This window comes from Cydia splendana, chromosome Z (assembly GCF_910591565.1).
Source record: "Cydia splendana chromosome Z, ilCydSple1.2, whole genome shotgun sequence".
Lineage (NCBI taxonomy): Eukaryota > Metazoa > Arthropoda > Insecta > Lepidoptera > Tortricidae > Cydia > Cydia splendana.
Window position 1 is genome coordinate 18,950,743 of NC_085987.1, and position 15,653 is coordinate 18,966,395.

At 39.2% G+C, this 15,653-nt stretch overlaps 1 protein-coding gene and 1 long non-coding RNA gene across 5 annotated transcripts in view; both read left to right on the forward strand.

Annotated features, from left to right (window-relative positions):
• LOC134804950 (uncharacterized) overlaps positions 1-10,085 on the forward strand; it is a 152,155-nt gene extending 142,070 nt beyond the window's left edge. Inside the window, exon 2 of the long non-coding RNA XR_010146209.1 lies at positions 9,998-10,085. This is a non-coding gene — a long non-coding RNA (uncharacterized LOC134804950). The remainder of the gene's footprint in view (positions 1-9,997) is intronic.
• LOC134804720 (maternal protein pumilio) overlaps positions 1-15,653 on the forward strand; it is a 362,073-nt gene that overhangs the window by 309,630 nt on the left and 36,790 nt on the right. For all 4 annotated transcript variants that reach the window (XM_063777883.1, XM_063777885.1, XM_063777884.1 and 1 more), the window contains 2 exons: positions 12,495-13,017; positions 15,418-15,601. In XM_063777883.1, coding sequence (XP_063633953.1) covers positions 12,495-13,017; positions 15,418-15,601 — 707 coding nt within the window. The remainder of the gene's footprint in view (positions 1-12,494; positions 13,018-15,417; positions 15,602-15,653) is intronic.

A 15,653-nucleotide genomic window follows, 5' to 3' on the forward strand; every position in this document is an offset into this window, starting at 1 on the left:
AAGATGTACCTACATATTGCGCCTGCCCCTGAAACAGTTTTTTGACAAGTTTTCAGAGTTAAATATGACATTGAAGCATCAAGGATGCACTACCACGAAACGCAACAATTTAATTTTCGTTATCTGCTTCTCTATCGTTCGAATATGCAAGAGTGATAGAGAGGCAGATAACGAAATTTTCATATTTCGCAGTAAACCTTTGAATGTGGTAGTGGCTCCCCTACGCAGAGTTTTGCGTAATATTATTAGTCTGCTCGAGAAACTGAAAACGGTGAAAAATAGAGATACTACTCCTGAAAATACGTGTGATACCTCATTAGATTCGTCATGATGCCTAGAAAAATGTATTCGAAGCGTGTATTTAGCACACAAAAAATATCAAAAGTTATAAACAAAAAAAGGGGGGCAAAGTAGATATTTTTTATTACCCCAATATCTCAAAAAGTATTAATATTTAAGAAACCAAAATTAATATTATAAAAGAGGAGGGTATTTCCAATAAAACATTCCATACTTGCAGAACTGTATCTCCATTATTTAAATACTTTTTATTCAACACTGAACACAGCCCTCCGCGCCTCATTTTCTAGCCGGAGAGAGTAGATTTTTTCTTTTTATACCAATTGGATTGGAGTGGCAAAATGCTAAATTTGGTCAAAATATAGCCGGAACTCTATGCTTTTTAACTATCGGAAGGATAGAGTCTGTGCGGAAAGAGAAGAGTCGTGGCAGAAACGGGAACTAACATTTTAAATTTTATATGGCAATCAAACCTTTGACACCTGTCTTGTAAAAAGTAAACAAACTTCTGTCATTGTGTATTTTTATTAACAAAAACCGCAAATTTTACGTATAAAATATTTTCAAAACACGATAAAACCGTACATAAAACCACAAGGAAAATTATATTTAACATTGTTCGGTTTTGTCAGCGGGAAGAAAACGGGTAAAAGCCGGCTATCGACTTACAAAAAGTCGCGGAACGTGTTTCCGCTATTCACGGGTATTGATGTTGTATTTAATATTAAATAATTACCTATTTAATAAGCCCCCTAAGTAACTTGTCTCCAGTACATAATCGGTAAGTATATTCATTCAAAATATATTAATTTTCATAAATATGCAGGTCATTCATGATCTTTAAAATAACTGACAAATAGTCTTGATACTTGCCATTTTATGTATATTTTTATGTAAAATTTTTTTCAGGATTGTGTAATCCTACCTACCTACCTACGATAAAAGACCGCTAAGTAGGTGATATGCAAGAATTCGTAATCTACGTGCCGGATTCAAGCACATCCAGTTCAGATGAAGATAGTTCTATGAGTGTCCCTGATGGTTCTGAAGCTAGCTCAAACATAAGTGACATTGAATAATTTAATTCAGACTTCGATTACAAAGAGTAAAACTTTTTCTTATAAAATATTTCTTTATTTGTAAATTATATTTCATATTTAGGAGTGACTTTTCGGCGAAGTAAAATATCGTGAGATAAGAGAACCGGACATATCCCAATAAGGCCTACCTACTTATGCACTATTTTAATTCATATTCATATTTATTATTAATATGTACACAAACATTACAAGTCAAGTTTACAATGGGTAAAATATATCCCAGATAGTAAAATTACAGTTCTATTGCCCAATTTCTACCCGATCTACCCGGATTTGTATTAAAATAACTGTTAGACTGCACAGATTAGGCAGTACATAAATGAGACTCTATCTTGTTTGGTACTAAAATTACAGTTCTATTGCCCAATTTCTACCCGATCTACCCGGATTTGTATTAAAATAACTGTTGGACTGCACAGATGAGGCAGTACATAAATGAGACTCTATCTTGTTTGGTACTAAAATTACAGTTGTATTGGGCAGATTGTTAACTAGTTTTAGCAGTTTTGTCAATCGCACTGTCACTTTTTTAGTATCTGAGACATAAAAACAAGAGTGTTTTAAAAAGAAAACTAGTGCCTGCGCTAAATCAGAGGATTGAGTTGACGAGCCGACACTACCTCCAGGGTCCGTTTAGTAAGCCGTGGTAAAAAACCGGAACAAAAGGGATTCAAGTATCATCATCCCTCTAGTTAGTGTGCCATACTATCATTATTAATTAATTCGGGCGCCTGGCAGCTGTTCAGCGGTAGGCGTGTGATTACTATAAGGTCCCGTTTTCGGTTCCCTCTATAAATTGCACACCTTCAATTGTTTTTACAACCCCTTTGTTGCCCAACCGCTGTCACACCCACCGCTGAACAGCTGCCAGGCGCCCGGATTAATTAATAATGATAGTATGGCACACTAACTAGAGGGATGTCGTTGCTCTATAAATTGCAAACCTATTTCCGTAGCTGGCTCTTAGACCATTCGGGAAACGCGCGCGGCGTGAATAAAGCGATTAGTGCGATTACGTAATATTAGATATAATTTTAAAGGTATTCATAATTCATTGAAAACTTAAAAAAAAATATGGTGTATTTAAAACATGTCAACAAATGTACTAGGTACTTGTAGAAATTTTTCTTAATTTTATTAATTAACAAAATTTTCTCGAACTTCCGTCTTTATTAAAAACGAAAATCAAGTCTACTTTTTACTACATCTACAATGACGGCAGATATCCTTCCGATAGTTAAAAAGCATAGAGTTCCGGCTATATTTTGACCAAATTTAGCATTTTGCCACTCCAATCCAATTGGTATAAAGAGAAAAAATCTACTTTGCGCCCTAAACTATGTACCCACTAAACTGCGCAAATCTCAGGCCAATTTAACATTTTAGGGCTATAGCCATACTCCGAAAGAATGTCGTTGAACGTAATATACTCACGAAATTTCTCACGCGGCAAATTGGAGAATTTTGCACTTTTATATTATTGAAAATATTAATAATCCTAATATTTATACTGAGATTGGGCTATTTTTTAGAATCATATTAACATATTATGTTTCTTTGAAACCATTATTTCCGTGATTCTTTCTTACTGTCATCAGGCCAATTTTATTAACTTTTAATTATAGCAAATCGATAAAATATAAAATTCATTATAAAAGAAAGCGGCGCCGTCTACCGACCGATCGACATCTTGGTCTAACGCTAACATTTTTTTTATCAATAAAAAACTATACAGTACAGACAGCAACACTCCTGACTGTACATCGGTGGACCTTATTACAAAAGGCATAAGGTCCACCGATGTACAGTCAGGAGTGTTGCTGTCTGTACAATAAAAATCCTCTTTATTGCACAACCTCAAACTACAGTCAAAGAATTTAATTTCAGTACCATTTGGTACCTTGTCACAGTGACAATCAATACGAATCTCGCTAGGTAGGTACGTCATACTATTGTCATTGTCACTGACAAGAGTGACAGGATACGACATGGCATTGACAGTAAATTTCGCCTTTCTTTGATTTTACAAACTTTCAAACGTCGGTAGCGACCACTAATGCCAATTTAAAAATTGATAATAAATCTAGAGTGTTTTTAACGCAATAGATCATTTATAGAGCGTGAGAGTAAAAAAACATTTAAAAAAATTTTGGGTCGTCCTACCGTACATGTACCTACAAGGAAACACATATGATACGTAAAGACGGAGGTAAACAACAGTCGGCCTTATCGCTAAAGAGCGATCTCTTCCAGACAACCTTTAGGCAACAATTTCATAAACCGAAAGAACCGAACCGATATATTTTAATTATTATCGCCATCTTCCTTAACGTTTTTGATGCGATTCTTTTGCAACTTTGCATTTTTATACTAACATTTTCTGATGGAATGTTGAAGATTCATTATGTTTAGTGAAATTACATTTAACGGCTGAAAGCGAGAGATAAACGTCCCTGGTCGGGGCCGCAACCCGCGGGGCAGATAAACTCGTTACATGAGGATACGCCAAGCGCGGGCGGCGCGGCGCGGCGGCAGCCGAGAACACGCCAGCCGCCGGTATCTTTGTAATCTCGTTGTGATTCCCATTCCCGTCGACTCTGATTCTCTCCCCAAATTACCTTTTGTACTTGATCGACAATCTAATTTGCTACCAAAGTGAGTTTTCTCTATTTCTGATACTTTTACCTCTTGGACAAACATCCAAACGATACTTGTACAGAATTGTAGAGTGGTGCCTATTTTGCTGGAAAGCACGTCACGCTTCGCCGTTGTCGCTAAAAGCTTCTTGTTGACGGAGCGTTCGATTGTAGAGGCACGCCTATATTCTTGTATTTATAATTGATTGCTTTGTCACGTAATTTGTTTGCCAACGCCTTCCAAGATAGGACGAGAGATTCTCAGGGGAGTAGCGTGCTACCTTCCCTTTCATTATCGGTTTTGTAAACAGTTAAATATATTTAGGTATCATTTAATTATTTCATCAAGTGTCGACTACGGCGACTAGAAAATAAAAATCTCTAATAATCTTAAAACATATTATCATATCAATGCATAATCTGCAATAGTTAAGAAATTTAGAAATATTGTTATTGCAAAAATATACTGCCGATACATATTATATATTCTTAACAATACATCCTTATCGCAGGAGCAAGAACGATTTGACAGAGTGAAAGAAAGATTTTGACAAATAAATAATAAATAACAGAAGTGACATTCCTATTGAGTAACTTTTGTATGTACAGTCATCAGCAATAGTATATTACACAACTAGGGCCGCAAAAATATGTGACACGTTCTTATTTGGAGCGCAATAAGAGCGCGTCATATATTTTTGCGGCCCTAGTTGTGTAATATACTATTGCTGATGACTGTACCCTATGGGTTCAAAATGTAGCAAGTTCGAATTTCGAATTAGATAACATTTTGGACATCTATTACTAAAATCGCACGGGTTAACAAATACACCTAAACCTTCCTTTCACTCTTCAAGAATCACTCCAGTGAAAACCGCATGAAAATCCGTTCAGTAGCTTTTGAGTTTATAGCGAACAATCATACAAACACACAAACAGACAGACACGGCGGGGGTCTTTATAAGGTGTAGTAATAAAATGTCGTTAAAGTATGTTTCTAGGACTTGAACTTTTAAAATTATGAGCAATCTGAGAGACATCAGCTAAACTTTCATTATTTTTACCTTAAATTCCGACGTTTCAGCTGAGTTGCACCAACTGTGGTCACGGAAAGACTAATTTCAATAATATACAGGGTGTTTGGTACATCGTTTGCCAAATTAAATGGCAGATAGGTTGAGTCATTTGCTATCTACTCATGCCTAGAAAAACAAAACTGGCCATGGTTTTTTTTACTACTATGCAAGTAAAAAATTATTTTTTACGAAAAACTGGCATACAAGTGAAAAAAAAATATACGCTAAATTAAAAATTTCTAGACCTGAGAAGATAGCAAATGACTCAACCTATCTGCTGTTTTAATTTGGCAAACGATGTACCAAACACCCTGTATAAAAATAATTTTTAATTTAATTTGATGTGGATTTGTGTAATTAAATATGTGTACAAAACGCGAGAATTTAAAGGACATCAGCTAAGCCAAAATTGATACCTTTTTTTCAAAAGAAGGGCTTATGAAACCAACATTTGGTTGATAGAAAGAGGGGCTAAAGCAAAATTGTAGTTTTTATATTGAATAGTTACACGTTTCGGCAAATGCCCTGAAAAAAATTATACGAAAATTAGATAACCTATAAAATGCTAGAGCAGGCTCTGACGAAAACCTTACTACATTCAAATTGGCTAGATAAAAAAAACACGAAGAAATGTCAATATTTCATTTATACACAGCATACCATAGCCGTATAATAAATTTAATTCATACTTATAAAATATTTAGCTACTGATATATCCGAGTGACGTCCTTGGCAAAACTTTTAACAGTATATTTTCAGAGTAGCTGAGGTAAAACATTACAAGCGCGCGCAACTGTCTTGTCTTCCGTCGCAAGTTTCGCGCGGAGCGACAGGTCTTATGTTCCCTTCTAATTTTCTGGCTTTACGCCTCTTAAAGCGCTCATACTATGTTGTATGTCAGAATAAAACCACTCGTCATAACTTACACGACGATTTTAAGACTAAGTAGGTATATAAGTCCTAGCAACATTATTTTAGAGAATTTAATGAAGAACTTATTGTTCATTGGAAGTTCTGTTGTAACTTAAACCGTTCTAATGACAATGAAAAACTACGAGTACACATTGAGACATAAAAGTGGGAAAAATGGTGGAAATACCCACTTGATAAGCTGTTTCAACTTCAGTTTCTTTCTTAACTACATACATTAGCTACATGCATGCCTGGTCTTATTCTTTCTTCCGGTTGGGACTGTACTTTAAGCTTACGAGCCGAATTCATTATCATCATTATTCTCTTGCCCTTTTCCCATTCACTTGTGGTCGGCGCAGCATTGTCATTTTCTTCCATACCCTGCTTTCATTTCATATCATCTTTCTCATTCTTTTCCTTGGTTTTCCTTTCCTCTTCCATCCCTCCACCTCCACACCCACATTTATACCTAATAAATACCTTTCGCATCACATGACTTTCATCCCTCTTCATCACATGCCCAACATGCACATTAGGTTCATCCGTTTAATTAATAATCAGCCAGGAAATGCCTCTTTTCTCCTCCAAGACAATATTGTTCTATTTTTTGTCGTATTAGCAAGACTAGAATGTAACTTCTGGACCTGCTGCTTTTTAGGGTTCCGTACCCAAAGGGTAAAAACGGGACCCTATTACTAAGACTCCGCTGTCCGTCCGTCTGTCACCAGGCTGTATCTCATGAACCGTGATAGCTAGGCAGTTGAAATTTTCACAGATGATGTATTTCTGTTGCCGCTATAACAACAAATACTAAAAAGTACGGAACCCTCGGTGGGCGAGTCCGACTCGCACTTGTCTGGTTTTGCTATATAATTTATTTGAATTTATACAATTTATACATAAGGAAATTACAAGCAGACCTACGGACACCTTTATGTTGGACAAATTATTTATTAAAACGTAATTAGATAGGAAATAATGTCGTCATACAGTATTTACACTGGCGGGATCTACCAGATGAGCCAGAGGGACAGAAGCGGAGGCCGTCACTAATAACCTCGTAATTGGTATCGGAAGCTCGGTGCAGCCGGATTACTGAGCGTCTAATTGAATGCGAGGCGCTACTGCCACGGCGCCTCGCTGCCATACCTTACGACAGAAGATACTTAATTCCGTTGCGGTCAAGTTGGTCTATTTTACGCCGTGTGCACGTGCGCGACCCGCGCTTGACGCTTGCACCGGCGCCTCGCTCAATTACACTGCTCCGATGAATTAAATTGCCGTGGAGCCGAGAGGCTGCCGCCGGAATCAGTTAGAAGATCAAACGTAACTCCGGCCCAAATGAGACTTTGGATTTACCCACCGCAAAGTTACGACATTAGATAATGATTCCGTGTCAATTAGCTAATGAAAAATAAAAGAGGGTGCGATACCTAAAAGCAATGAAATTAAAATTACGGTGATGGTTCGACGACATCTGTTTTAGTAGTCATATTTCAACATAATGACGAATCGATAAAATATCTTTTATTTTTCTACTGTAATTTTAGGTTGATCGATCTTGGGAATAAAGCAAGTATTTACTGTAGCCCTGCTTAAAATAACATCTTTTATAGTTAGGGTAGTTGGGGAAGTCCCGATCCCAACTCAAGATTTTCTAACGAGCAATGGAGCGCAGCATCCCGAGTCCGCAGAACCGATCGGTTTTTTTCCACAAGTTTGAAGTCTCAATTGAAGACACAAGGCCCTCGCTGAGGATACGGGTGATCCTGTGTCCGCAGTGACATGTGCGATAGTTATGTATGATTTATTGGTGACAAATTTGACAACACCATCTTAAGAAATACATAGTGTTGCACGTGCACGGTTTGAAAATTTGACTTTGTTTATGTGATTATCAGTAAGAACATTATGTCCCCGCTTGTATACGGGCGACCTTAGGCCCAAAGGTGTTATTTGTTTAATATAATTATTTATTTGTAATAGGGGGTATTACTGCAATGTTCTGCCGCCAGAGTGCAGCACTAAGCTAGCTAGTAAACCATAGACTAACTTAATACATACTGTGCCTTAAACTGTTTTTTGACAAGTTTTCACAGACAACAAAATATGACATTGATGCATCAATGCGGTTTCTTAACAAGGGCCTACCGGGAAACGCGAAAATTGAAATTTAGTTGTCTGCCTCTTTATCTTTCGAATATGCAAGAGTGATAGAAAGACAAACAAACATTAAACATTAAACTTTAACGGGTAGCTGCAATTTCTTTGTCTACCCCGAACATTTTTATAAACTAATTTCGGGTAGTTTAGTGGTGTTTTATTAATATCTCCGTTGACATTTGTTGGGACGTCAGTCTTTCCGTGACCACAGCTGGTGCAACTCAGCTGAAACGTCGGAATTAAAGGTAAAAACAATGAAATTATATCGCGGTAGACCCGTTTGTGTAATTAAATATGTGTACAAAACGCGAGAGTTTAAAGTGTTATAGTGATAGAGAGGTTAGATAACGAAATTTAGATTTTTTTGTTTCGCGGTAGACCCCCAGATTGTGATGGATAGTGGTAGTGACGCCCCCTACGCAGAGTTTTGCGTAATATTCCCTATTGCTATTTACTCGGATCTGTTTACAAAAATTACTAAATTTACTTTGTTTTTATAGCGGAAATAGGTACCTACAGTAGCGGAAAAAATCTATCATATTGTGATTTTTCTGTAAAATATATCAAAATAGATAAAACCAGGGACTGAATTTGTTGATAACTAATCAAAAAAGGTAGTATTGATTTATTCTAGGCCCAATATATGCTAACAGGCCGGTACATATTTCAAAAATCTATTTGTATTCGTATTTCTGGAACATGACGTCCGTCACTTGTAGTATATAAGTCGATAAAAAACAGAATATCGTGTTAATTCGTAACAATATTTGTAAGAATTATCAGTTCCGTCATGGGGAGACCTCGTGGAAATAAAAACTTATCAGTAGCTATAAAAGAAGCAATTGTAATGGGGTACAAAAATGGCTTAACGCAATCAACGCTGGTTAAGCAATTTTAACTTCATCAGTCGACTATATCGAAGGTTTTAAAACGCGAAAAGCTTCACGGATGTGTAAAAAAGCCCAACTAACCTGGTCGCCCACGCTGCACATAACATTTGGTTGACCGCAACATTTTGAGATTAGCCAGAGACAATCCACGATTCACGGCGAGCGACATTATGCGAGAAATATCGGCTGGAGATTCAGTTTCTGTGACCGTGCGTACCTACTATAAGAAATCGTCTGATTGACGGTGGACTTCGTGCTCGTCGCCCTGCTAAGAAACCACTTATTTCCAAGAAGAATCGGACAGCTAGAAAAAAATATGCGTAAGAACATCTTTCTTGGACTGCCGAAATGTGGGAAAAGGTAATTTGGAGCGACGAATCCAAGTTTTTACTGTTTGAAACAGATGGAATTACGTACGTACGACGCCCCGACAATGCTCGCTATGACCCCAAGTACCAGCTCCCTACAGTCAAGCACGGCGGCGGCTCCCTTATGGTATGGGGATGTTTCAGTGCAAGTGGCGTTGGTCCGTTACATTGAATAAACGGGATTATGACAAAGGAAGTATATGAAGAAATATTACAAGATGTTTTTCTTCCCTGGGCACGCCAAAATTTCGGCAGGGCGTTTATATTTCAACAAGATAATGACCCGAAACATTCATCGAATCTTGTTAAGCAGTGGTTCAAAAAACGTTGAGTGAGGAATTTGGAATGGCGCCCAGTTTAAGTCCGGACTTGAATCCGATAGAAAATCTATGGAAGGAGCTAGGACGTCGTGTGAGTGCAAGAAAAGCAAGAAATATCAATGAAAGATTTGAGCAATTAAAGGAAGAATGGGAACGCATTCCAAATTCTTTCCTCGCAATCTGCATCACTGCCCCGAAGATGCCAAGCTGTTCTTGATGCAAAGGGTTTCAGTACCAAGTACTAATCATATATTGTGATTTTCAGTCAAGAATCTGTTATTTTTGTTGTTTTTTTTGTTAATAAACCACTTTTACCTATACTTTGCGTTTTAGTTATTTTAGGTACTTTTAAATAAATTTGTGCAAAACGAGTGTCTTTTATAATATCATATGAATGTAATATATGATTGTACTCTCCATTTAAAGAGCTTTCATATGATAATAGTTAAGGTAGGTTTAGTCGATAACATATAGAAATATTTTAAAAACGTTAAACGATCTACCCGAAGCGATATCAGCTGCTGACATATTAATGTATGCAGATGATGTCGCTGGCATTATATCCGCCCCAAGTGTTGACAGCCTGGAGACCGGGTTGAACGATGCTGCAAATCAGTTGTCCCGGTGGTTCTGCCTTAATGGTTTAGCACTAAATCTAACCAAAACACACTTTCTCCATTTCCACCTCGGTGGCCGCGAACCCAGACCGCTGACAATTAAGGCCGACGAAGTTAGCTTGGAACAAGTGGAGGCCACTACCTTTTTAGGTTTCAAAATAGACCAGAAACTGACTTGGGCAACCCATATTGACCAGCTGTGTGGTAAGCTAGGTGGCGCCTGCTTCGCTCTGCGCCGCCTGGCCCGTGTCGTGCCGAAGCATACCGTGCGGACAAGCTACTGCGCGACCGTCCACTCCCTGTTGCAATACGGTGCTGAAATGTGGGGACGCGCCGCAGAATGGGAGCGCGCGTTCCGATTACAAAAAAGAGCCGTACGATCTGTGGTCCAGGTAGCACAGGAAACCTCAGTAAGACCATATTTCAAAGAGCTGGGAATATTAACTCTGCCGTCGATAGTAATCTATCAGATAGCAATTTATACATATGTCAATTTAAGCGAATACAAAAAACGCTCAGATTCGGCGCGCTGTTTGCGGCACCCAAATATGCTTCTTCCTGTGAAGCGACGACTGGCGAAGTCCGAGAAGGTCACTCACGTGATGGGTCCGACCGTATACAATAAATTACCTGCAGAGGTCACCTCCGCCCCATCCTTGCAATGTTTTAAAACCAAACTAAAAGCATGGCTTCTCGGGCACACATTTTATAGTTTTAATGAATTTTTAAATGTAAAGATATAATATACTACCTATACATAGCATATTATAATATGTTGAATAAATCACGTACTAGGTACGTGGATAAATATAATATGATACTGTACCTAATAATATGTAAATTGACATGTAATATTAATGATATTATAAATAAATTAATATGAATATGAATATGAATATTTAATAAAAACACAAATATGATAGATTTTTATTCGTTTGTTTTATTGTTCGTAGTTGATTCTAGTTTCAATATTGGATTTGGCTGCGGTTAAACGGGGGCATATACTAGGAATCCTCTAGACGGAGTTTAGAGCAATTATTTCATGAAACCGATGCTGCCAAAAAGACGGGTGCGGGGGGACGAGGTGAGCGAGCCCCGTGCCGTGATTGGTCCGTTCAAAGACACGGACGTCACACAAAGACACTTTCGACTCGAAAATGGACTACCGTATATTGTGGCAGAGGGGGTAGAGCTACTATGCTCAGTCTGTAGGATGTCTTGTCTGTGTCTTTCAGCTTCTGTCTTCTTCTTTTCGCCTTTTCTGCCGCTGATAGAGGCATTGTAGCTACAAAATACATTAAAATATTTAGTTACTCGCTTTACAGTTGCATCAACGCAATTCACTGTGACTCACTTTACAAGTATCTCAAGTCATGTACCTATTTCTTTAAAATAACACTTTTGCGGAGAAATAAACCGCGAGAATGGCACCATCTAAGCCCAATCATATACACATAGTTCAATATAAGTTCATTTGTCCAAAACTTCAATACAGTAAATGAAAAATATTGTTTTTTGCGTTACTCACGCTACTCAACGACATGCAATTTTCATTCACCTCTTACATAATTTTCTTTCAACTTATGATAATTATAATCAAAGTAACGCGTGAATAATTTAATAGACAACAGATAAATTAAGGTTACTTACCTCTTCTTTGCGTAAAAATCAATTAAAGTCACATATTTATAATCACTTATTTTACGTTCGTAGTTGATTCCCGTAGACTTATTATTGACTTAGGTTATAACATTTCTTCTGCTACCCTCTTTTATTTATTCTACAGTCAAACACATTCTAAATTTAATAGTTTATTTTTTCGTTGTCATGTCCGAGTTACGCGGAAAGACCCTACTTTACGTGGTTTGAAACAGCATGTGCGGCGGTCTGCGGCTAAGCTTTGTTATTATCTGTTTAAGCCATTGTTTTCATTAGAGCGCCAGCGCCCAACGACACCAATGTAATAATGTACCACCAACTATTAACAGCTGCCGCCACTAAACTATAAAATACATGCCTACACCTAAAATACAGCCTTTAATCCTAGAGGGTAATTAATGGCTTAAATTATAACTAAAATAATTAATTAATGGGATTAAACCTTTGTTTCAGCAACTGTTCCGATCGCAACAAGCAGCGGCAGCCGGTGGGCAAGCAGCAGCAGCTCAACTGCAGCTTTTACAACAGCAACAGCAACAGCAGTTCCAACTACAACAACAGTTAGCAGCGCAACAGGCGTTTACGCAGGCGCCTTATGTCATAAATGCTGGGCAGGAAGGTGCGCCCTATGTGAGCGCGTTAATCGCTGGAGTACCCCCTTATTACGGAGTGGCAGCCCCATGGGGAGTTTATCCAGGCCTAGTCGCCCAACCTGCCCAACAGCAGGGTCAACAGCCACGCCGACCTCTGACGCCCCAACAAGGGGAGCAGCAAGTGAATGGACAAGGGCAATACGTTATCCCGTACTATGACCCCGGATCTCTGGTCATGGGTGGACGCAATGGCACGCCGTTAAGACTCGTATCACCAGGCGGTGTGCTAGCGCCGCGGCAGTATCAACCGGCTCCAACCCACCCAGCCGCTTCTGCCGCCCCGCCCGCCGGCGCACAACCCCAGCCACCACAGCAACAACCTGGTATGTTCACCTGTTAATTCTTGCGTGCACCTTACGCCCTGGCCACGACATTGCGCGACTGGCTTCGGCTAAGGCGTCAACCACAGGTTGGACCGAGACACAGCGATCGGACCTTTTGTTCCCAAATGTTTACCTACTTACACATTGATTAGTGTTTATTGTGAGTTCATACATTTGCCTCTAAACGCAAGTAGCAAATGTACGAACTGATGAACACGCAATAAACACTATTCAATGGGAACAAAAGGTCCGACCGCTGTGTCTCGGTCCAACCTATGGTTGTCGCCTTAGCCGAAGCCAGTCGCGCAATGTCGCGGCCAGGGCGTTACATGTATTGCTGCTAAATAAAATAAAATCCCAATTACTCCTTGCCCTAACCTAACCCATTCATATATGGGTAATTGTGGAATAGGGGTAAGTGTCTGGCCTTTTACATTGGGGCCTGTTTATTTACACATTGATTAGTGTTTATTGCGAGTTCATCAGTTCGTACATTTGCTACTTGCGTTTAGAGGCAAATACGTACGGACTCACAATAAACACTAATCAATGTGTAAACAGGCCCAATGTGAAGGCCAGCCACACTAACCCATATGCCACACTTACCTGTATTAACCTTATTTAATATTTTATCATCATCATCAACTTCCTAGAGTTGTCCCGGATTTTTGCCGAGGCTCATGGAAGCCTAGGATCCGCTCTGCAACTAATCCCTAGTTTTTACCTAATAGGGGAACCTAATAGGACTTAATAGGATTAGTCCGGTTTCCTCGCGATGTTTTCCTTCACCGTAAAGCCGCACCGCAAGTATCAAATGATGTTTGATACCAGGGATGTTGCGAATATTCGCGAATATTCGCATCCGCATCCGCGGAACATCCGCATTATTTTCAACATCCGCATCTGCATCCGTATCCGCATAAAATCGATGCGGAGCTCATGCGGATGCGGATGTTGACCAAGTTGGTAACAGGAACGTCTTAGCGGCAGCGTAAGGCTAGGTAATTTCGTCATACGACGGTGATGGATCAATTATCAGTTACTGAGTGTGCAGGATTAATCCTGCTCACGTCTCATGAATCAGCCTGTATATAACGAAATCTTCTAGAACTCGAAATGACGACCAAATTACTGTTTATTAAATAAAACGCACCTATTCTTGCTCAAATACTAAATGTTTCGTTTTATTTAATAGATCACTAAAAATGTGATATTTGACGTTTTTAAGTAAGTACCAAATCTTGAAATCCGCTGTGATGTGACGCTTTAAATATCCGGATCCGCGGATGTCAAAAAATCTGCTTCCGCAACATCCCTGTTTGATACGTAAGTGCGTATTTAACGTTGTGGATAAAGACCGTATCGAAAATGAAGTAGACAAGTTAAAAGTGATACAATTTTAATACTGAAGGGGCCCAGTGATTACCAGTGCGCCTGCAGTCTCTGGCCTTATCGAGCGGCCTGCCGTCCTAGGTCAATAACGTTCACACACATAAGCGATTATTGCCTGCCGACAATGGCCTGCTGCCACCTCCGCGACTACAGACTAGTAGTTCAAAAACTTTGCAAGCACACACAATGCTACTCGTACTCGTATGTGTATTGTTCAAACGGCTAACCTACCCTATGTTCAATTAGGATTATTTTTAATAGTTGACGATGATCCTTATATCATTATGAAGCCGTGCGATGGCCAAGTCATTACTCATTACATGTATTAAAAAATGAAGATAGCTAATATTTGATACGTTTTTAACACCCCCTGGCACTGACTAAAATAACCGACTTGGTTTCACATTATATCTCAAAACTTTTTTGTAGTAGAAGAATTGCGTTGCGAGACTTGCATTTTTTTACATGTAATGTTTTTGATGGGATATGATTTTTTATCTTTCGTTCGTATTCTTAATTTCGTAATATAATCAAACCAAAATGTTAAATTGAAAAATAGAATGGGGTATTTATGTTGACGATCTGGCTGCCATAGTGAAGTTGAGTAGTGGAGTGTGCAGCACAATAGTAGTCTGTGTTACGAGGGATCAAAATGATATATTTCCGTCAAGGGCGTACATTGAATCCTGAATGAAGCTATGGATTCTATTGTAGAATCCTGAGCGTAATGAGGGATTCAAGTGTTAACGCCCAAGACGAAATAATTTTGATACCGTGTGACACATACTGCTTTTCACATCAACTATGAGGAAATTGTTATGTTCCAAAATATGTATAATTTGACCAAAAACAATAGTATGCAAGAAAGAAAAAATCGTATCCTAGAACAGAAAAGTACAACTTTGATCCCTCCTAGCAGGGAAGAAAAGTGCCACTTTGATCCCTCCTAGCGGGGAAGAAAAAGCCCTTTTTCGAATAGGTGATGTGAAAAGGTGTGTGGTGTTGCAGGCGGAGCAGGAGGTGCGCGTCGAGACTCTCTCGAGTTCGGCGGCGGCGGGCCGGCTGCCGCGCTACAGGAGTACGCCCGCAAGTGGGGCCCGTCTCCACTGTCGCCGCCGCTGGGCGCGGCGCTCGGCCCAGTCGGCCTTCGCCCCGTCTCTGCTGCACCTGGAGCTGAAACCGCTAAGTACAGGTAAAAGCTATATTGTCCAAAGCCCCTGACCTACGTGATTTTTACCAAGTTC